At 46.7% G+C, this 23015-nt stretch overlaps 1 protein-coding gene across 1 annotated transcript; it reads right to left on the reverse strand.

The window, feature by feature from the left end:
* Positions 1-1246: 1246 nt before the first annotated feature.
* Positions 1247-10945, reverse strand: LOC309978030 (nuclear RNA export factor 2-like; the record flags this gene model as incomplete). The annotated part of the gene is made up of 20 exons (XM_082864393.1): positions 1247-1409; positions 1948-2020; positions 2652-2694; positions 2790-2905; positions 3014-3072; positions 3179-3286; positions 3430-3485; positions 3569-3691; positions 4020-4056; positions 5855-5964; positions 6151-6258; positions 6378-6466; positions 6613-6682; positions 6821-6901; positions 7018-7122; positions 7240-7323; positions 7934-8087; positions 8321-8504; positions 8926-9094; positions 10751-10945. The coding sequence occupies 20 exons, from the start codon at positions 10943-10945 to the stop codon at positions 1247-1249; spliced, it is 2127 nt and encodes a 708-aa protein (XP_082720519.1).
* Positions 10946-23015: the final 12070 nt, after the last annotated feature.

Here is a 23015-nt window from a genome sequence, read left to right on the forward strand (position 1 = left end):
CTGGGGCTAAGGCAGGCATTATGGAAAGGTGTTTCTCATTGTTTCTCCTAATGAGCATATAGATATCTTTATGAAGGAAGCAAATCTCTCTGGTATGCCTTGAGTTCAAAGTTTTAACGACAGAAGGATCTCTAGCTTCTTGGGAGACTCAGAAGCTCCTAAGAGCTGCCCAACATCGTGCCTCTGAGCAGACCCTAACCCAGTTCCCCACGCTGGGAAGACAGGCTTGCCTTTGACTCACCTGGTGAGCTCAGTGAGAGATGGCACCAGGGCAGCAAGTTGTAGTGTTTGCCTAACTGCTGCTCCTGGACTGCTACGCATGTTAATACGTTTATAGGAAAATTCTAGACCTGTCTCCCATTCAACAGTGCAGGGGTCCTCAGATCATGCGTCATCCAGCCACATCACACCACAGTTTCAACCATGTGCTGCCTCCCTGTGAGACAAAAACCTAAAAAGTACTACCATTTCATTGAAATACAATTGTCCCTTCTTCCATTCACTAATAAATAAATATATATTGGGCTTAAAATTTATACTATTCCATTTGAGGTGTCTCATTAGCTCTGTAGTAGAAATAAGATAAGAAGGAAAATTAATATATGGGCAAATTTAAGAGTTACAAATGAGCTGAGATGGCTCCTTCACATTAGCTGTTAACTTGCTCAAGTTTCAAGGCACTAAAGATTAAATAATCCCTCCTTGGACCCCTCTTCCCCATTCAGCCACAAGCCTCTCTTTCTCATTGTCTCAGTCTCTCTATTTCCTTCTCTCTCTCTCTCTCTCTCTCATGATGAGATCTCATTTTCTGTAGATAAATATAGAAATATATAAACGTGCTTAATAAATATGTAAACACCTACATAAGCAAACTTACAGGAAGATATGATGAAGGTGAAAACATTCAACGGTTACCTCTGGGAGGTATGTTTTGGGGTAATGATTTTTTCCCCTCCACATGTACTGTGACATATACGGTGGAATGAACCTCATGCACACTCCTGAACACCCAACTGTCTGTTAATACAGAAGCAGCATCCATGAAATTAATAAAAATAATACAAGGCTGCTCAAAATAACTAGGTAGCTTTATATGTACCACGAATGAAATGTTCAGATTAAAAATGACTGAAATAAACAAGGAAAACAAATTACCTTCAAGTTCCCATTAATCACTCCTCTACACCTCCCAGCTCCCTCCTATCCCCATGCAACCCCAGCACTCATTTCTGAGAACACTAGAGGTTCATCTCAGATGGGGTGGAGGATGCCTGCATGATGTCCTGCTGCTGCTGGGAGAGGGGTGCATGGAGCTTGAGGTGGGTGTAGGCAGTGGGATGGAGAACACACTCTGGGTCTCACTGGGGTCGGCATCCCTCACAAACAGCTCGTCATTCACGATGCACGGACTGAAGGAAAAATGGGCCCTCAGACAACTGATGGATGGACACCCACACCCCCAATACTGACTCTGCTCCCACTGGCACTCAGCAACCAGATTCCTTCCACGTCCCTCCTGTGTCTGTCTCCCAGGTTCCTTGACTGGTACCTCTGCCCCTCCCCACAGAGCCCACCTTTGGAGAGACTGTCTACCACATTCACTCGATTTATAGGTTTATCCCCAACCCATGGGCAATTTCTCATTTACCCTTTACCACAGCCCAAGGGCTGGACGCTCTGATGCCCATTCTCGGAAGAAGACACTGAGTCACACAGAGGTCATGTGACTTGACCAAGATAACACAGCGAGTGAGTGTTGTTTCAAGGAGAGAACCCATAGGCCGATTCCAGAGCCCACGCTCTTCCTAACCACTAGGCTACACTGCTCCTGGGATCTCCCTGCTGGCTTTCCACAATGCCGAGTAAACCTAAGGTCTTTGCCACCACATTCCCACGCCCCTGAGCCCAGGTGGGGATGGGCATTCCCGCCCACAACAGGGCTCTCACCTGGCGTAGCGGGCAAGGGTAGCAATGAAGGTCCGGGTGAAGGCACGCACACAGCCCTGAGAACTTCCTTCCACTTCAACAGCAAACAAACAACAGTACCTCTTACAACTGCACTTGCTGTACACGCTCACACGGCGGTCCCCAGTCAGGGTGTGACTGGACACTCATGGTGAGAGGGCAATTGTTCACGGGGGCCAGGGTGTCGGGAATGGGGAGGGCAACTATAGGAGCAGTCTGCGCCCAGTGACAGGACCCCTGACGACCACCACACAAGTTCACGGGGTGCATTTTTCACAGTCGCCCAAGAGATGGATACTACTACCCCATTTTGCAAATGAAACCGAGAGGTTCAGTAATGGCCCAAGTTCTCAGAGTAAGGATCTGGGATGAGAGCCACCAAAATCCACAGCCTGTGTCACCAACGCCCAGGGTGTGCAGGGCAGACAGGCATGGACACAGCTCAGACGTGGATTGTCTGTGGGAAGCCTGAGGGCAGGAGAACACAGTGGGGAAGGGGAGGGGAGAGGAGGGGAGGGGAGGTGGGGGAGGGCAGGTGGGGAGGGGAGGGGTGGAATGCAGGGAAGGGAAGGGAAGGGAAAGGAAAGGAAGGGAAGGGGTCAGGGAAGCTAGGTGGTTCTGGGAGTGAGCCTGGCCAGGGGGAGGCAGCAGTGGGGCATCTGCGCTGGGGGTCTACACACACTCACCTGCCTTGAACACCCCACTGACGGAGAAGCAGAGCATCGTTTCCTGAAAGGGAAGAGCCCAGGCGCCCAGTCACCACCTCCACCTCCCACCCACCTGCGGCTTCCTGGGCCCACCCGGGGGAGGAAGCAGGCGCTCACCATCTGGTACCACGTGTCCACCACGAAGGAGCTGAAGGCATGCTGAGTCTTGGGCAACACACAGAGAGTGTGCACAATGACACGTTTTGTGTGCTTCAGCAGCTGGACCCGCAGGTCTGTGAGGGGAGGGGAAGCGAGCGAAGGTCAGGGGCTGTCACGCCCTGGGCCCTATGATTGACCCCTTCACCGCCCTTTCCCACCCAGTCTTCCCATCACACACTCACAGGGGTCCTTGAGCTTCTTCATATTCCTGCTGTCCTTGAAATACTTGCACAAGCTGCTTCTAGGAGACAAAGAGCAACAGTGGGTGGTGGGTGTTTGCAGGAGCTGGCCTGTGTCTGCTGGGGGGCCACATGGCCCGGGAGCAGAGGCTGTACTGTGATACTCACGGGGCTGGGTCCTCGGGGTGGAAGGGAATCATCAGGGAGAAGCAGGCCTCCTCGTGATAAGCACCCGCGAGAACCTGTCTGTCTCCATAGTCATGGATCAAGTAGTACCTAAGGAGGAGCAATGAAGACAGTCTATCTCTATGGTCTGGACCTCAAATGAGACTTGAAAACTCCCCTGAGCAGACCTGTGCTCAGGTGGCCTCACCTGTCCTAGCCCTCCCCCCGTTGCTCAGCTTCCCTGAGGTACTTACTGCTTCAGGAATTGCAGGACTAGGCTCTTCAGCTCATCAGATCCGAAGTAGCTTCCCTGGAATCAAATGGCACTTGAGACTATGCAGTAGATAAAGCCTCCCTGCAACACCCCAAATGTTGTTTGATCCTCTTCCTCACCTTGCAGGGCTTTACTATGTAGGGAGTGTCAACGTCAACGGTCACTGGTGATGGTAACTCCTGGCCATCCTGGAGAAGGGAAGAGGAAGTCAGGAGTGGAGACCAGGGGAGTGGCCCTGGATGATCCGGGAAAAGGATGGGCCCAGGAGGGTGAGGGTCAGAGGTCAGGTGTGAAAGGGCCCTGGAAATTCCATGGGAAAGCTTACAGTGGATGTCTTCATCATGAGGTCCTGGAAGTCTCTAGTGTTATATTCAACTTGTGTGTGTGCGTGTGTGTATTTATGGGTATTTTTCCAGCAAGTATATCCATGTCATTTTCAGGAGTCCATGTCCCCCAAAATGGTTAAGGTTCTGATGCTAATATGTGATCTAGGCAAGACCCAAAGGGCTTGAGGGCAGGTGCAGAGGCCACTGACATTCGTAAGAGACAATGATTTACGTAGGCACTTACCAGGCGTAACAACTTCGGGAAACATTCTCTGATGGCCCTGTCCAAAACCAAAAATAGAGAAGAGGTGGTTGATAGTTCAAGATTGCAATGCTTCCTTTGAGTTAAAACAGTAATACCATAAACAGAGATCAATGTGTTCTGGCCAATCCAGCAGCACCCTTTGCCCACCTCTGCTCCTGATTTTAGGGGTTTTCAGTCCACTTGCATGTTGAGCACTGAGCATCTGTCATCTTACTGTCTGAAAGGCACTGTCTCCTCATCTCTCTCAGTACCTTCACTTTAATATTCCTTCCCTGCCTCCCTTCCTCTCCTTCGCCTGGGTAGCTCCCACCCAGTCTACTAGGACTCCCTTCTCCAGTGCCACAGGGACCAGCATTTCAAACCCGTGCGGCAGGGCTTCCTACTCCTCCCTCCCTTCCTCCAGGGCCCCACTGAAGGCTGTGGGGAGAAGAGCGGATGGAGTGGGAGCCCGGGGCTCTGCTACCTCACTGGGGGTCCAGCACTCTGGCAAGACCCCGACACCCCCCAGGGACGGCCCAGGATTCTGGGCCAGCGAGGTGAGTGAGGTGGGGCTCAGGGAGGGAGATGGAGGGGATGAAGACAGAAAGGGAGTGAAGGTAGGAAGGGAGAGATGAGAGAGACATAGGGGCACAGAGGCAGGGGAGAGAGAGACAACAAAGGGAAGGGAAAGAAGCTCTCCCGTGGTCGGGGTCAGGGTAGAAGAGAGAAGAAAGGGGAAACGGCACACTTGTTGCGGCTCTTCACCTGCCCCAGCATCGCCCAGACACACCAGGTAGGAATGGAAAATATGCACATGTTGGGCTGGGGGCCCACTGGATGCTGGCTGAAACTTTGTCACCTGTGTGAGCTCAGCCAGACTTGGGCATGGGAAACCGAGCAGCCATGGGGGCAGATCTTCCTCAGAAGGAGGAAAGGGTCAGGTCCCAGCTCAGTATGGGGTTGAGGATCCGTGGCCCCCTCTGATGATCACTGTCTTCTCTCCCGATGACCCCTGCACCTCTCTGAGTTGGTTCTTTATCTGAGGAATCATACCTGTCTCAGGCTGCCCAGGGCTCCTGTGAAGGACCAGGCGGGATGATGTGACGTGTGCAGGGAGGGATGGGAAGTGCCCCTCAGAGGCCTGTCCTTCTCTCTCCTCTACCACCTCTGCCCTCTGCCTTCCACTCCTGCCTCAGGAAGCCCTCTGATCACTGGCGTGAGCCCACGTCTGGCCCCTTGACTCAGGGAGCCCTGTTTTTTCCCAAGGAGGTCCAGCTCCTGGCACTGGGCCAGCAGAATGGATGTCATGACAGCAGCCACCCATGGCCTCAGCCCTCAGCATGGCGCAGGAAAGCCCCCATGTCAACCTGGGAGAGGAGGGGTGATCCCTTTGGAGGAAGGGGAAGAGGGCCCCTCTCAGAACGGGGGAGGCAAACCCCATCTCAGCACGAAGAAGGAAGGCTTCTCTCAGCAAGAAGCCCTGGACAGGAGGACCCTTCTCAGTCCAGAGCGCCAGCATCTGGATCAAGGCTGGTCGCTCCTGGTCCTGGTGAGGAGGAGAAGCCCTGCTTCCTGGGGCACACTCTTGGGAAGTCTTGCTGGAATATAGCTGGGCGCAGAGAGCTGGAAACAGACCCCAGAGCGCCTGCAGAGGTGAGCAGGTCAGGGGAAGGAAACTCCTCACCGGTGATAGGCACAGAGAGAGCAGAAGGTGAGGCCTGTGATCCTCCCAGAAGACCAGGGCTGCCACCTTTGGCAAAGGGGCACTGTCACAGATAGTCTAGGCTCCCATGGGTGAAGGTCACCAAGAAGGGTGACAGGGTGTTCACACTGACCTTACATAGGTGGACTGGTCTGGGAAAGTGTCACACAATGGGTTCCCTTGCAGCCACAGCTCTTCAAGCTTCAGCCCTTGCATCTTGTTCAACTCCCACACAGACGTCAGCTGAGAAATATGGGGCGGAAGTGGGAGAAGGAATCCCAGGGAAAGAGGGACATCTGGATCCCTGCACCCCCAGACCCCTCCCTCCCACACAGGTACCTTCACCTGCCTCCTGTCATCACTCTGATGGCCACTAACATGCCCCACCCCCACTCTCAACCCAACTTTGACCTGGCTCCCTCTTCTCACCTCATTTTTGGAGAGGTTCAGGATCTTGACTGTGGGGGCCATCTGTATAATGTCAGACAGGCCATTCAGCTGGTACAGTTTGTTGCTGCTCAAGTTCAAGGACAACAGCTTTGGGGCAAGAAGAGGTAGAGTGAAGGTTACTATCTAGGACCTTGGAGACAAATCTGCCCTCCTCCCCATCTCTTCCACCCCCTACCCTAATACCAGCACTGGGCCTACAGCCTCACCTCAGGGAAATTCTTTTCGATGACCTGCAGGGTGGCAGTCATGCAGCTTCTTCGATTCAGAAATATATCAATATCATAGCCCACCAAGTCTTCAGGAAGGAGAGGGGAGGGAATAGGATGGCTGAGTGGGGTGTGGGGCCAGCACCAGCCCCTCCCCACGTTACCATCCCTAAGTCTCCCTCCAGGAAGACCCCTCTGCCCTCGCACGCCCTAGAATTACTGCTGTCAGCCGTACCTGGGTCAAGGCGGAGCCTCTGGAGGTCAAGAGCTTGCTGGGAGACATCAAATCGTTTGCTCAAGGTCATCTGCGGAGAGAGAGATGGAGAGAGCCACTCTGAGGCTGTGGTGGTGGCAGGGAAATCGGGGGCGAGCGGGACGGGGGACTGGAAGAAGGAGAGGTGGGTCTGAGCGCTGACACACTACTCGCCGTGAGTCTCCATTACCTTTAGCTGCTCCATTTCTTCTGGCTTCAACTTATCCCGCACAGAGTAGGGAACAGCGGAGGGGCTGACAAAGACAGGTATCTGCAGGAAGAAGAGGTGGGGTAAGCACCGGGAACTCTAGTTCCAAAGAAGACAACCAGCCCCTGGCCTGTACTCCTTCCTCAGGACGAGGTACACGTAACACCCTCGACACACACCTTTCGGCTCTCCTCGTCACGAATCTTGTAGCTGACATCCATCAATGCAGAGGCAGTGCTAGCTTCCTGGACAAAGAACCGAGCCCCATTTTGCATAAAGTGGAACTACAGGGATTGAATACAACAGCAATAGTTTCAGAAGCCAGCAGACCCTGCTGAACCAGGTCTCTCTCTCTCCCCCTTCCCTGTGCCCATGCGTCTGGCTTCGGCATCCTCTCTTACGTCCACTGGAGTGAAGGGGACACTGCAATGGCTCTGGATTGACTTCATTAGCCATGTCTTGTCATACTTTATCCCATAAGGAATCTAAGGATGAAAAGAAGGCATGGGAGAGAGGACAGACAACAGGGAATTTAGGCTGGAGGACGAACCTTTTCCTGTTCTTTTCCGGCCTTCTACTGAGCTTGAAAGGGCTTGTAAAGAAGGGACCACTGGCATGAATTCTTATGGGTGTGCGTAATATAGATTTCCTAAATACTCTTTCTCTCCAGTCAAACTCTCTTCCACATAATCAAGGTGTCAGAGATGATGTTCCTTTTATCAATTTCCAGGAGATCCTACCCGGTGCAGACACTGCTTGCCCCTCAGACAAGGTCTCCAGAGGCTCGACCCTCCGTCTCCCACACTCAGCTTGCCAAGCTGAGACCTCCAATGTGGAGTCGCTCCATATCCTTGGCAGTAGTTTCCATCTTTGATTTGAGACAGGCTCCTCCGTTCTCCTCACGGTCAGCCTGCTCCCTGTACATTGCTTCTCTGAACCTGCCCTTAGATGAACAAGACTGTTAACTCCCGCTAGTAAAAAGGACAGATTACAAACTGTCCCCAGTGAAAGAAACCAGCATCTCTACATGAGACCAACACAGCTCCCCCTGCCTTTTCTCTCCTGCGCATTCCGTACATTTTACAGGATACTCACTGTGACCCTGAACCAGCTCCCTGGGATTCCATCTTGTGTGTTCTCCCCCATTTCTCTCTCCAGAGGTTTTCTGTTTCTCCACACAGTAGTATGCATGTGGCCTTCACTGTGCCATCTCACTCCTCTCTTGTTGCCTCGGATGGTACAGGGAGAGCTGCAGGGGGGATGTGGAGAGAAGGCGGGTGAGTGGCCATAAGTGCTAAGAAAGTCTTCTGTACACCCTCGTGTCTTTGACACCAGCTCTACAATTAGGATTGCTCAACCATTATTTCACTTCTAGCATGCCTCAGATTTGCAGTGAGAGAAGAAAAACAAGTCCACGGAGCGTGAGAGAGGTGCATAGTCCCAGGGGCTGCTGTGTACAAACTCTGCTGCCTGGCCACTTACTGGCTTACTTCGGGGTCCTCCTGGACATCCCTCTTCACGACGTTTCCATCATCCTCCTTGAGCTGTGAGGGCTGAGGCTCACATCTATCGTGTTCATAATGAGGGCACCTCTCGCCAGAATTACCTGGGAAAGAACTCCAACCTTTCTTTCTTCCTTGAGGTGATCTACCACCATCACTGTATTCTGAAAAGAGGAGCAAAAATACAAGTTTGCAGACACATCTGTGGTCCACTTACCACGTACCATGTCTTAGGCTAACAGCATGGTAGGGCAGGCAAAGTGCCAACCTGGCCTAAGGGACCAGTCCCACAAGCCTCAGAAAGGACACTCTTCTGCCTGTGCAGAGAGGACAGCCTTATCCGACAGATGGCACTATCAGGGGAAGAATCGAGGAGGAGCAGGATGAGGAAGAGGACGACAAGGAGGACAAAGAGGGAGGAGGGAGGAGAGGACAACTGCGCTGAAACTTTTAAAACAGTGGAGCAGGACTGATAAAGAACCGAGGTGTATGCGTCCATGGGCTAGACTGGACACCAGTCATATATACCAGGAAGGCACCCGAATCTTGCCTTCTCTCAGGACTTTCCAGCAACCACACCAATACCTCTCTCGTGCTTCCCAAATCCAATGAGCCACCAAACCGATTCCACTAACAACCAGCAAGCTAGCTGGACTTCCTTTGCCAGTGCACTTGGAGCTTTAATGTCAGGTGGCACTGATGTAACGGCCTCCTGAACTGTCTCCCTCCCTCCAGCCTTGCCCTGAACAATACTCTGTTGGAAAGAGCCAGAGTGACCTCTCTATTGGGCCAGCCTGAAATGCCTTTCAGCTCAGCAGGCAACTCTTCCTAACTTCAGCCCTTTTATAACAAGGGTGTGAATGATAACCTGGAATGATGTGTCAACCACCATTTCCCAGTGTTTAGGGATTCTTCTTTTGGCTTTCTATTACTGGTGGCTAATTTGATTCCATCATGGCCAGGGAACACACTCTGGGAGATTTCAAGTGTTGTTTTTTTTTTTTTTAATAATTTTATTTCTTTATTTATGGCTTCGTTGGGTCTTCGTTGCTGCACACGGGTTTTCTCTACTTGCGGCGAGCGGTGTTACTCTTCGTTGTGGCGCACGGGCTTCCCGTTGCGGCGGCTTCTCTTGTTGCGGAGCTTGGGCTCTAGGCACACGGGCTTCAGTAGTTGTGGCACACGGGCTCAGTAGTTGTGGCTCGAGGGCTCTAGAGCGCAGGTTCAGTAGTTGAAGCGCACGGGCTTAGCTGCTCCGCGGCATGTGGGATCTTCCTGACCGGGACTCGAACCTCTGTCCCCTGCACTGGCAGGCGGATTCTTAACCAGCACACCACCAGGGAAGTCCCTCAATTCTTTCTGAATTTACTGATGCTTGTCTGATGGTCGAGGAGATGGTCTAACTTGGTGAATGTTACAGAGACCCTCGGGGAAAAACCTCTTCTCTGCTGTTGGTGGGCGGACTGTTCTCTTTATGTCATGCAGATCTCGTTAGTTTACTGTGTTATTCAGGACTCCTATATCCTTGCTGATTTTCTCTCTAGTAATTCTGTCACTTGCTAAGAGGGAGGTGGGTGTGGAAGGCCCCCACTATAAATATAGATCTGGCTCTTTCTCCTTTCAGCTCCACCAGCTTTTCCTTCGTGTACTTTGAGGCTCTGTTGTTTGGTGCGTACACATTTAGGAACGTTATGTCTCCCTGGTGTCCTGATCCTTTCATCATTCTGTAAGGCCTCTCTTTGGCTCTTGTTCATTTTCTTTACTCTGACATCTACTGTACTGGATACTGAAGCTACAGGCATGCTTAGAAAGTGTCCTGGGTATACCTCACCTTGTATTCACTCCTAGCAGTTGTGTTGCTGTTCACCCCTCCACCCACAAATTCTCCCCTCCAGCATATCTAATTCACCATGTCAAAAGATTTGGAAGTTTTTCCACACCTGCAGAAATAAGATCGTGTCAATTCTCTTCCCCATGGGTGGATTCACTAAGGGTATTTTATTTTTAACACATTCCACTGAAACAGTGAACCAGCAGATAATCATACTAGTGGCTTGTGGGGAGGGAGGATTATGGTAATTACACTGTTACAAACCAGCTTCCGTTGGGTTGTAATACTTAAGGTTCTCTAGGTTTGTGTGCTGTGCCTTTTGTACATTAACTATTCCATGTTGCCTCAGGGCACGCTTATGAGTAAAGATCCGCCCACTGCTGATCACTCCACGATGGACTGATTACGACCAGGCCTCAGATGAACTCCTCTGGGGAGCCCTTGCTTTCCCTGCGTGGCCCGCTGTCAGGGCAATCCTGCTACTCACAACCTTGGGACTTTCCCTGTGTGGCACTGGAAGTGAAAGGAAACACAGATAGGGCATTTGACCCACAAATGCCACTTGCTCAGTCCCCAAACCTCGGAGGGGGCCTGGCGTGCTCTCTTTCTCCCACACTCCACATCCAACTGGTCAGGAGATTCTCTCGGCCCCTCTCTCAAAGTATGTCCAGAAGCCAGCCACTTCTCACCACCTTCATTACCACCACCCTGGCCAAGATACCAACGGCTACCTCCTGGACTGTACTGCTGTCCAGCTGGCCCCTCTGCTTTCATCCTGGCTCCCTTACCTGTCTCTTTTCAACCCAGCAGCAGAGAGCAAATCAAATCATTTCACTCCTCTGCTCAACACCACATAACGATGGTTTGAAGCCCACCAACATGTTCAAAAGCCAGGAGTTCATAATGACACTCATCAACAATAACAACAACAAAGAGGAACCTTATTGGTGACCTTTGGAGAATGCCGGGCAACCAACTCGTTTTCAGGAAAATCCAGCAATGAAAGGGAAAAATTCACATTTTAAAGGGAGCAGTAAGGGCATGTGGTCTACGTACGGTGTATAGGAAGAGTCAGAGTCATTTGCAAGAACCCACTTTCCTTCCGAAGTAACGTTGCCGAGGGGAAAGCGTAAAAGGGAGCTATATGACAGCTACCGCAGTCCCCCGGCTGACCAACTACGTCGGGTGCCTGAACAGGGCTAGAGACCTCCCTCATCAAGGTGATTCAGACACAAGCAATCTCAGACATCGACTTGTCAAGTATTTGATAGAATAATCCAGTGAAGCTCTGTCACTTACTGCGTATGTGATTTTAGGCGAGTATTTTACCTCTCTGAGCCTCAGTTCCATCGTGCGGTAGTGCTGTTTGCCATGTGTTTCCATTTGTCCCTGTTCCGGCGACCTGGAAGAGCTGTACTTCTTGACCTCCTTTGTTTGGGCAGGGCTGTGTATGTGACTGGTTCTGGCTAATGGGTTGTGAGTGACATGTGCTATTTCTGGGCCAGAACATATGCTTGTTGGATTGAGACCTTGCAGGGTCCTCTTCCCCTCAGGCACAGAGACTGACAACTTTCTAGATGATGGCTGCTCTGTCAGTTTGGGTCTCCAAGTCATTCCAGTAAGAATGGCTCAGACCCCCAAAGTCCACCATCCTGTGAGGGGCATGCACCTGCCATGGACATGTAGTCGAAGTGAGGAATAAGCCCCTGAGATACGGGGACTGTCTATTACCACAGCATAATCTAGCCTATCTTGACTCTTGTATCTTATCTGTGAATTAAAATAACATCCTCTCAGGATTTTTCTGAGGATTAAATGAGAAAACTGGTATGACAAGGTTGCCACAGTGCTTGACATAAAACAGGAACTCAAAAAATGGCAGCTATAATGATTAAATAATAATAACAAACTAGTTTTGAAAAAGTGTGGAAAATTGGTATAAAATGAGAGCTATTTCATCCACTCATCCTTACGGGTAAGTTGTATCATCTTTTCAAGAGTGGGGCATTTTATTTTATTTTTAAGACTTCCTAATGACTAGCACATATGCACTTATTGCTTGCCGTCATGATATCAGAAACATAAATTGAGGTTATATGTAAAGAATGAAAAACTGGAAAGATTAAGCAAAAGAGAGAATGACTAATGACATAAGATAAAATGAGTTAGCAATAAGTGGTTTCTTAATGAGAAGAACAGATTTTAATTATTAGTAAGCATACATTCTTCTTAGTAAACAAAGGTACAAGGTATTAATGCGGCAGAAGAGATTTACTTTGAACAGGCTTTCCCAAAATGTTTCCTGAGGAACACTAGTACTTTCCACAGTGGTCTGTGGAAAAATGTTCCATTCCCATATAGCTTAAGGAAACTACCTGCTACAGACTGAATGTTTATGTACCAACCTAGTCTCCAAGGTGACAGTATTTGCAGGTAAAGTCTTTGGTAGGTGATTAGGTCATGAGGGAGGTGCCGTCATGAATGGGATTAGTGCCTTTACAAAAGAGGACCCAGAGAGCTCCCTTGCCCTTTCTGCCATGTGAGGATACAGCGTGAAGACAGCCCTTTATGAACCAGGAAGCAGGCTCTCACCAGACACTGAACCTGCTGGTGCCTTGATTATGGACTTCACAGACTCCAACACCATGAAAAATAAATTTTTGTAATTTATATGCCACCCGGTCCATGGTGTTCTACTACAGCAACGTGGACAAGCTAAGACACTACCCTATTCTTTGAGATTCAAGTGGCATATTATCTTTAAAATATGACAATATGGAAATCCTTTTTACCTTCATTTTTGTATGTCCCATATTTCTTCAATGGATAAAAACATTTTTGTTGTTGCTGTCTCTCAGACATAGTGTCTTGTAGAGCAAACCTGAAAGTATTGAAATGAGAGGAAAGAAATGGCTATTATATAATACAAAATATATATATCACCCCCTTAACCACCTCTCAAACAATATTTAAATCCCTCACAAATGTAAACACTATCTTTTACTTGCTGCATTTTACTCATTAAGTACCATCTACGTGATTTTTATGAAATGCATCATCTATAATTTTACTTAATATGGTTTTCTTAAATAAATTCACTGTTTTTTCCCACATGAAGGAAAGGGGAGAGCTTTCAAGGAATGTAACAAGGAATGGTTAGAAAATCAGAAGGAAAATCAGAAGACAATAGTGTCTGGCTGGACTAATTTAAGCCGTTTAGAGAGTCCAAGCAGAAAAAGATTATGGCATCCCACCCCCCACACACACTTCGAAAAGCTACTGATCCGCAAAGCAAATACAGAAAACAAATTCTGAACCTTAAGGTGCTGGCTACTTTCACACATTTACTGGAAAAATACCAAATTAAAAAAAGTCTCTCTCCTTGCCTCTCTCTACAGAAAAAATTAAGAGACAGAAATTCAGATCAGATTTGAAATCATCGATACAAACTGGCATCTTGGAGTTCTCTGGTGTTCTTAACAACAAACGTGGTCAGAGCAGGGCAGAGGACACCACCACATGGCAGGCAGTGAATACGAATACGGGAGATAAGCAAGAGTAGGGCTTTATTGTGGGGGTTGGGAAGGAAGGGAGAAGGGAGGGGTCCACCCAGTTTCCCGAGCCTAGCTGCCGAGAGCAGCCCATGAACGCCTGCCGCCCGCTGTCCCGCCAATTCTGAGTAAACCTCTAGTACCGGCGGGCGCCCGTCCTCCCCGACTACCGCCTACCGTCTACCGCCTACCGTGGCAGAATATGAAAGTCGGTGGAAAGGTTGCCATCGGAGCCAGAGCCTCATCAAAGTTCCCCCTCAGCCAGGACAAGTACCTTAATTCTAAAGGTCTTCTTCACCTCTCGGTCTGACTCCTCAGAAGGCTAAGCCGAGCTACCCACCGTTCGGCAGGCTCTCCACACGCTGAAAGGGCGCCCCCCTCGGTCGCGACCTTATGGCGTCACGTGACTGCGGGACTGACGTAACATAACGCAACGCGCCGCTGTGGGGCCCTACCTGACTTCCGGGGGCTTGGCTGGCGGAGGCCACAGAGTAGAAGGACGCAGGTGACCTCAGGGTTCAGGAGCTCTCAATCGTGAACTGTGACCGAGAGAAGTGAGCCTCAGGAGACCACAGCATGTCCCATGACCGTAGAATATACACAACCAACAGCCGAAGGGTAGGTGCGGTGTTCACATGACGGCAGGCGCTTTGCCTGCCATGTGATGGTAGCGGCCACATCCGTGTTGACTCAGGGATCTGAAGATTCTGGTAGCCAGCAATCTTCACGAGACAGAGATGGCTGAGCCTGATGTGTGACCAAGGGGGATATGTGACCGACCATAGCATCCATACGACTCTCAGAAGCAGGTCACCTGTGTGACTTGGAGGGCTGAGGCTTCCACATGCCACTAGCTAGTGAGGGCCACATGACAGGATGAATCCACATGATGGGCAGGGTTTAGGAGTCTGCCATGCTCTAGCGACTTGAAAAGCTGGATCTACCACATGATCATAGTGGCAATAGGTCCAGAGAGACTACACGAGCTCAGGGTTTAAGGGCTCATGGTGCTGACATGGCCAGTAGGTCTGGACCTGCCACATATCTGTCAGGGCCTGCCTCTTGATGGCCGCATCCGCGTGACCATAGCCTTAGGAGCCCACGGTGCTCAAAAGCTGGGTCAGCCTCCTGAGTGTAGGATAGTGACAGCAGGGTTCTCCCGGCTGCATGTTTCAGGAGGCCGTTCTCTTCACGAGACCTGGAGACCTGAGATTGCCCACATTCCTGGGCTTCCCGTTGATGGTGGTGCCTCCCGATGATCTTCCTCAGAACACAGGCTGGCTTCACCTGCCCCAGCCCCCTTTTAATGTGCTAATGTGCTTCTTTCGTGTGCTAATTGTTTCCCTATAACACGTGAAATTTAACACATAAATTAACACATAGCAATGGACTAGGTCCTCCCTAAATCCATAACCATTGCCATATTTTAGGGACCGCTTCAAAAACCTAAGCGGTGGGTACAGGTAAGCTTTGTTGCCGTAATTTCATGCAAGTCTAAGAGAAACTAAAGCAAACTCAATAAGTGAATTTTAGCTGTTAATTTGAAAAACAAATGTATATAATGATTACTATGTGTCAGGCACTTTGAAACGTCAACTCCTTTAATACTGGCAATTCTATAGACTAGTTACTATGATTATTATTCCAGTTTTCACTAATCAAAGCAGAAGCCAGTTAAGGCCCTCGGATTCATTTTAAGGTATAAATATAAACTTATCCTTAATAAGTGAAGTATTTGTGTATATAAAAGGTGGTATAAAATGTTATACGTTTTTTGAAAACATTTCCTTCTTTTATTTTTAAACATTCTAAGAGAAATATTGCAGACTTTATGGCTCTTAACGGAATTCAAAGGTTAAAAATGAGCAGAATCTGAATTAGATATTACTGCACTTATATTTTGTTTGCATCTTCCTAGAAAGGACAGAGAAAGGAGAATATACAATATAGTTTTAGGGTTGTTTTTTAATTGCAGTTTTACAAATGCCTCTTTTGCTGATTGGTGCGGAAAACTGAAGATCTGTCTGTATATCCAAAAGAGATTTGATGTGATCTTGCCCGTTTGCTGGCTTAGGCAAACTTAATGCTATACAAGCAGTGGGATTATTTTGCCGGCACCCTGCAACGTGGCATGGCTACATAAATAACCTGAAGAAAATACAACAGACCAAATTTTGCACCATCGTTAAATTTGAATATACTAGTAACGATAACAGACTGTGTTTGTAGTTCTAAGCCTGTTGAAGGAAGTAGTGATGTTTTGGAGTGACTCTGCTTGGGCACATTGCTGTTACTTGGATAATTTTGGAAAATTATTTATGGGACACATGTAAATGCACGGTATGAAAATGGAGCCACGTGTTTACAATAGAGCCTATTATGAAACCTCAAGATGCATTTAGGAAGCATCTGTATACAATCACTGGATGGAATCCGACATCAAGACCTGATGTCTGTCCCAACTGTAGCTTCTGTAATGGACAAATCCACTAATGGTGATTGAGGTCAACTTCTTTCACCAAAAGGCAAACCCTGGAGTTCTAATTATAACTTTACCTGGGAAGGGTCAGATATTCTCCTGTCAGAACTAAAGGTCGTATCATTTATTCTTTCCCTGCGATGATTACCAGGCGTTATTTTAGGATTAAAAAATATATTTAGTTACACCAGTGGGTGCCTGTCAGCTCTTTATAACATACATTGGGGAAGGGACGCTAAGGCTATGGGTAAACACCTGTATGAACACAGCTTATATAAGCTAGGCAGTTTAGGCACTCACTGCATGTATCAGGTGCTGTGTCTGTTTAGGTGAGGCAGGCTGATAAGCTATTCTTCTTGAATGTTGTTTGGCAAGGTTTACTGGGAACAACTTTTACTCTTTTATATTTCTGTTTTGGGGTGGACGTTTTGGAGGTCAGTGCTAGTGGCTTTGTTTAACACAGAGACTTGGGAAAGGAGAATAACAGACATTTGTGATGCTGCTAAATTAAACACAAATACTCAAATGCTTTTGGTTCAAACACAAATATGTACAACTCAAGTAGAGATCCTATGTGAATTTACTTTCAGAAAGTAAAATTGACTTAATCTGGTAACATTATCCAAGAGAACTTATGAGATATTGCTGTGCCTTTATAGAAATGGTAATCGAAACATGTTTTTCTTTGTTCCTTTAAGAAGCTTATTAATTAACTAGAAGTGACTTTACTGTCAGTGTCAAGCAATGGGAAAGAAGAGAAACAATTGTAGGTAGTGCTCCCTGTCAGAGTACTCAGTGTGCTCCCTTCCCCCAGCACAGTGTAAATTTTAACAGCTCTAGGTGATGAGCTCATTCATGGGGAGTACCACAGCCTGGAAACAGAAAATTACATCCACCGTGAAAACTTCTTTTGAGGACAAAGAATGGAAAGGGGCGAGAAGGCAGGGATTCCTTACAGGGTTTTTGCTCATAAACTATGTCATTTGTGATGGTATGATTCTCTGATACACTTTGAAAATCCCATCCACGTGAAGACCACTTACACGTGAAGAGCTGGTGCCAGCCTGTTGGTGTTATGGGCTGGGTCCTGGTATGCCAGGCGGCAGGGCTGCGGTGGTTCTTGTGCTAGTGTTCCCAGAGGAATATTACTTTTTGCATATTTACAAATATGTACATTAACAGAAGATGTTCTTTAATTTTATTACATTTTCATGAGACTGAATTTCTTCTAAAACCTTGAAGCTTTTAAAGATATTCCATATTGAAATTTAATGGTGCTCTTTAAAGAAAATTGTTGCTGATCATAAATGTTGGCAATTTTCTTGCTTCTCACCTTTCATACCTTTATGAACTCTGTGTTGTATGTGTACAGAATGGTAATACTTGATGAAATTGTAACTATAAAGAATCCATTCCCTTCTAGTCAAACTATCCTGACACAATAATATCAAAGTACGATAGTAAAGAGAAAGCTTTGCCAAAAATTTGAGAAAGAAAAAGAGATTTCAGTACGCTACCATGGATGCCTTTGTGGTCCTTCCTAAACTTACTGCAGGGGTGAGAGCTCTAGTGCTTTGTAGCTCCCCATTCGCTAATTCAATGTAGGTATTTCCTGAATAGAAGTATTTGTTACCTGGAAAGACATAGTAGTTGAAAACCATTTGAGCTTGAGTACTGTGGGTATTATGCTCATACTGATAATTGTGCTTTCAAATGGTGCCTGAAGGTGAATATTTTTCTTTACCTATGCAATATACATTCCTCATCTTCCTAAGTGGTCTCAAACTTTCATTAGTGCATTTCCTCCCTCATACAGTCACATGTTTGGGGGGAATTTGCCTGCTAGTTCCAAGGGTGAGACCAGAGTTACTCTAGATCTCACGCAATAATCCTATGTCCCTAGTCACAGTCATTGGTTCAAGATTGGGCCTGAGTCTTTATATCTTTGAGCCACTGGATCAACCAACCTAAAGTCTCCTCTACCTCTGGGCTCTCAGTTATATAAGCAAGTATCTTTCCTTATCGTATACACAAAAGTGGATTTTACTTTCTATTACTTGTAACTTTGTTACTTACTGCTATATATGTTTTTGAAGATATGTTATCAGGTGAATGTAAGTTCAGAATTTGTTATCTTCTTAATACATTTTCTTTTATGATTTGATAGTAGCCTTCTTGGTTGCAATCGCTTGATGTCTATTTTGCCTGATAGTAATACAAATTAACCACGTTTCATTCAGTTTTACTGATCATTGGTATTTTTTACCATCACTTTATTTTCATCCTTTCTGACAGTCTACTCTACCTGCTTCATGAACTACTGAAACACGTTCATAATGCCTGTATTAGACTGTTTAGACTGCCACAACAAAAATACCACAGACTAAGTGGCTTAACAACAGAAATTTGTTGTCCCTCTTTGTATACACACTTCTGCTGTCTCTCTGTGTGTCCTAAACTCCTCTTCTTATAAGCACACCAGTCAGATGGGATTAATGTATCCCCTAACAGCCTTAAATTCACTTAATCACCGTTTAAAGGCCCTATCTCCAAATCCAGTCACATTCTGAGGCACTGGTAGTTAGGGCTTCAGGATATGAATTTTGGGAGAACACAGTTCAGTCAATAACAAAACCTAATGTTAAGATGACGTTATCATAGAAAACAAGAGAGCAGAGGCAGGAGCAATGATGCGGAGCAGGCAGGAGGATGGTATGTTAGGCTTTCATTTTCCTATAGCTTCTCCAGTTCCTAAAATTCTCGAATGGCCAATGAATCCCAGGCATTTGACTGAGAAATTTGCATTGCTACTCCCTCAGCCTGGACCTAAAGGATGGGAACTAGTATTCCACACTTGTTAATAGCTCACAGCATAAAATCTAACACTTTCCTCTTATCAATAGATCTGCTATTTTCTTTCAAGATAGTTCACCCTTCTTATCCTCCGCTTCTTAATTAGATACAGAGACAAAATAATTAGTCATACAACTCCAACTGTGAGAATTAAATGAAATTGAGATCTACTTCTGCACATAATCAGGACTGATTGCTGGGTGGAAGGTTTGGAAAGCTGTTTCCTCAGCCATTTATGCACAGAATGTTCAGGCTTATTCTATTCTAACAGCTCTATGTTCTAGGTCATGCCACAGCATTGTCAATGAGACATGCAGAAGGGGAAGAGTTGCATCTGTGCACTGGGGTTAGACCTTTTGGGGCCCCAATTATCTCACCAAATACCTCCCTTACTATTTAGCAACCAGAGCCACGTGCAGTTCCCTATTTTGACTCCTAATCTTCCTGAAGACAGAGACACTGTCTGAATTTTTTCCTGGTCCTATCTTCCCTTCTTAGCACTTCGCTTGACATGCACTAGGTGCATGAATGAATGAATAAGTGGATGAATGATATTTATATTCCACACATATATCTTTCTTGTCTGACAGTTCGTAGCCCCTGGCAGGTCAGAGCCTTAGGCTTACAGCTAAGTCCAGTGGTTAGGACTCGGTGCTCTCACTGCAAGGGGCCCAGGTTCGATCCCCGGATGGGGAACTGAGATCCTGCAAGCCACGCAGCACAGCCAAAAAATAAAATAATAAAAAAAGATGGATGCATTATGTTGAACACAAATTATAGCTCAGTGAAGTTGGATTTAATATGTCTTTGTATCCCTTCCAGAATCTAGAGCTGTGTCATGCTCATATGTGGAATCAACCTGTATTTTCAGATTGAACTGTACAGTTGGGTTTTTCGTTTGCTTGCTTGCATGCTTGTTTTTTTTGTTTCTTTTGGGTTTTTTTTGCCACAGCCAAGAATATTCTCAGGATCTCCTGACTTATACATCCAACCACATGCTCCCCACCCAGATTTTTCATAGGCTCCACAAACGACATGGTCAAAACTGAACGGTTAGTTTCCTGGCATTGCACCAAAGCTGGGCCTCCATTCATTTCCCCATCGAAGAAAACCGCCCTAACCCAGCTGCAAAAATCCACATTCCAAGAGACACACTTAATTCCTCTCTATCCTTACCACAAACGTGGACTTCATCAACAAGTTCAGTACTTTCAAGATACATCTCATCTCAAACCCCATCTCACCCCTTCCATTGCTACGACTGTGGTCTACGAGACTGTAACCTCTCACTGTCATGTGTGTAGTAGCCTCCTAATCTTGTCTCTTGATCGTACAGTTGCTCTATTTCAGTCTGTCCTCCAAGGAACATTTAGAATGAGCTTTAATGAGGTAGATTATAATAATAATTCCCTTCCTTTCAGAAAGGACCCAATGGCTCCATCATAATAAGAACAAAACCCAGAGTCCTTCCCATGGCCCACAGGACCTTCTGTTATTGGGCCCCTCCTACCATTCTCACCTCATTTTCTAACACTGTCCTCCCAATACACACTGCATACAAACTGTTCCTTAAAACTGCCAAGGTTGCCCATATCTTAGGGCCTTTCGTCTTGCTCTTCCCTCTGCCTCGAGGGCTCAGCTCCTATATCTTCCCACTGCTGACTGTGTACTTGTTGTTATTTCAATATTAAATCTAAGTTACGTCTTCAGAAAGTCCTTCCTTGCCTTCCCCACCCTACTCATTCTCTGTCACATTTTCCCATATTATTTTCTTAATGGCTCTCAAATCTTGAGTGTATCAACCCCTGTAGCATGTGAGCTCCATGAGAACCATGACCCTGTCTGTCAGGTTCTCTGATTTATCTCCAGTGCCTATCACAGTGCCTCACATATCATTGGTAACCAATAAATATTTGTTGAATGAATGACTGAGTGAGTAAATGACGTAGATTAAGCATGCTAAGTTGTGAGGACTCAGGCATATTCTGGGACACGGGATTTGGGAGGATGGGAGAGTGAGCTCAGGTGTCTCTGAAGCAGCAGTTTTGTTTGAACCCATGAAAACTGTGGTTGGAAAACTGGGTAGAAAGGACATGATAATTGAGGTAGTGCTTCTAGCTGCCTTGGGTATGAAAGTGTAGCATATGTTCTATACTTATTCTCCTTCTTTCTTAATAAAAGAATCCCAAATTTGTTTGGGACAGTAATGTTTCCAGTAAAAGACCACATTTATAGCCTCCTTTGCAGCCAAGAATGGTCACATGACCGACTTCTAGCTAATGAGGTGATGGCAGAAGTGTTGTATAGTAGTTCCAGGAAGGTGGCTAAAAGGGAGATGAATTTCTCAGACCAAGGTATTTCTCATACCATCTGTTGTGGACTGAACTGTGTCCTACCCAAATTCATATGCTGAAGCTTTACCCCCAGTACCTCAGAATGTGACTGTGTTTGAAGATAGGGCCTTTAAAGAGGTGATTAAATTAAAATGAGGCCATTAGGGTAGCCACCAATCCAATATGATTGGTTTCCTTATAAGAGGAGTTTAGGACACATAAAGAGATACCAGGGTGTGTGCACAGAGGGACAGCCATGTGAAGAAGGAGTAAGAAGGAGGCCATTTGCAAGCCAAGGAGAGAGGCCTCAGAAGAAACCAAACCTGTGGACACCTGGATCTTGGACTTCCAACCTTTAAAACTGTGAGAAATAAATTTCTGTTGTTTAAGCTACTCAGCCTGTGGTGTCTTGTTATGGCAGCCATAGCAAACTAATACACCATCAGATAAGGTTTTCAAGTTTGACAGCTCATTAGAAACAACTGAGGTGAACCTTAAAGATACTGATGACTAGGCTAATCCCTAGAGGCTCTGATTCAGTTGGTTGAATCTGAGCATTCGAGGGGATCCTAATGGATATCCAGAGTTGAAAACCACATGTCTAGGAGAATAGTTTTTTGCACTCCATTGAGCAGGCTGAGAGTGATGAATCTAGCGTCATTTAGAAGGCATCCCCCGTATCTCCCTCCTTCCACTGTTTTTCCTCTACCCCATATCCCCCTTCTTCTTCTGCCCTATCCAGATCTCCACAGATGGACCCAGAGATGCCCCCACCTCTTAATCCTGTTCCATATCCAAGTTCAGTCCTAATTTAAGGAACATTTAATAGCTTCAGCCCCACTTCTGCCCTCCCTGTCAAGAAAAGTGAGTCTCGAGGGGCCTCACATTCTCTTACTCTGCCTGTTAGCCAGAGCCAGGGCACCTCTCTAGAGGTAACTTCTTGCCTCTTAATCCAATTATAAAATGGATGAAAGACATGAACAGAGGGCAAACAGGCTTAGGAAAAGCTATTCAACATCTTTAGCCATCATGCAAATGCAAATTAAAGGCACAATGAAATGTTAAACCCACCTATCAGAATGACTGAAAAAAACAGTGACAAAACCAAATGCAGGCAACACTGGATAAACTGAGTCACTCACACATTGCCAAAGGCAATGCAAAATGGTACAGGCTGTCTGGAAAACAATTTGGCAGGCTTTTCAAAACGAAACATGCGATTACCAAATGATACAGCAGTTGCACTCTGGGCAATTTACCCACAGAAATGAAAATTTATGTTTACACAAAAACCTTTACATGAAGTTCACCACAGTTTTACTCACAATAGTTAAAAAGTGGAAATAGCCCAGATGTCTTTCAGCGGGGGAATGGGTAAGCAAACTGTGGTACATTCACACCATGGTATCCTATTCAGCAATAAAAAGGAACAGACGATAGACACACTTTACAACTTGGATGGATCTCAGGAGAATTATGCTGAGTGAAAGAAATCCATTCCTAACGGTAGTGTACTATATGATTCCATTTCTATGACATTTAGGAAATTATAATAGTGTTTGACAGAGTTTAGGGATGTGGGATCAGGAAGAGGTGGGTGTGGCTATAAAGGCTAACATGAGGGAAAC

This window comes from Leucopleurus acutus (assembly GCF_964270905.1).
Source record: "Leucopleurus acutus genome assembly, chromosome: X".
Classification (NCBI taxonomy): Eukaryota; Metazoa; Chordata; class Mammalia; order Artiodactyla; family Delphinidae; genus Leucopleurus; species Leucopleurus acutus.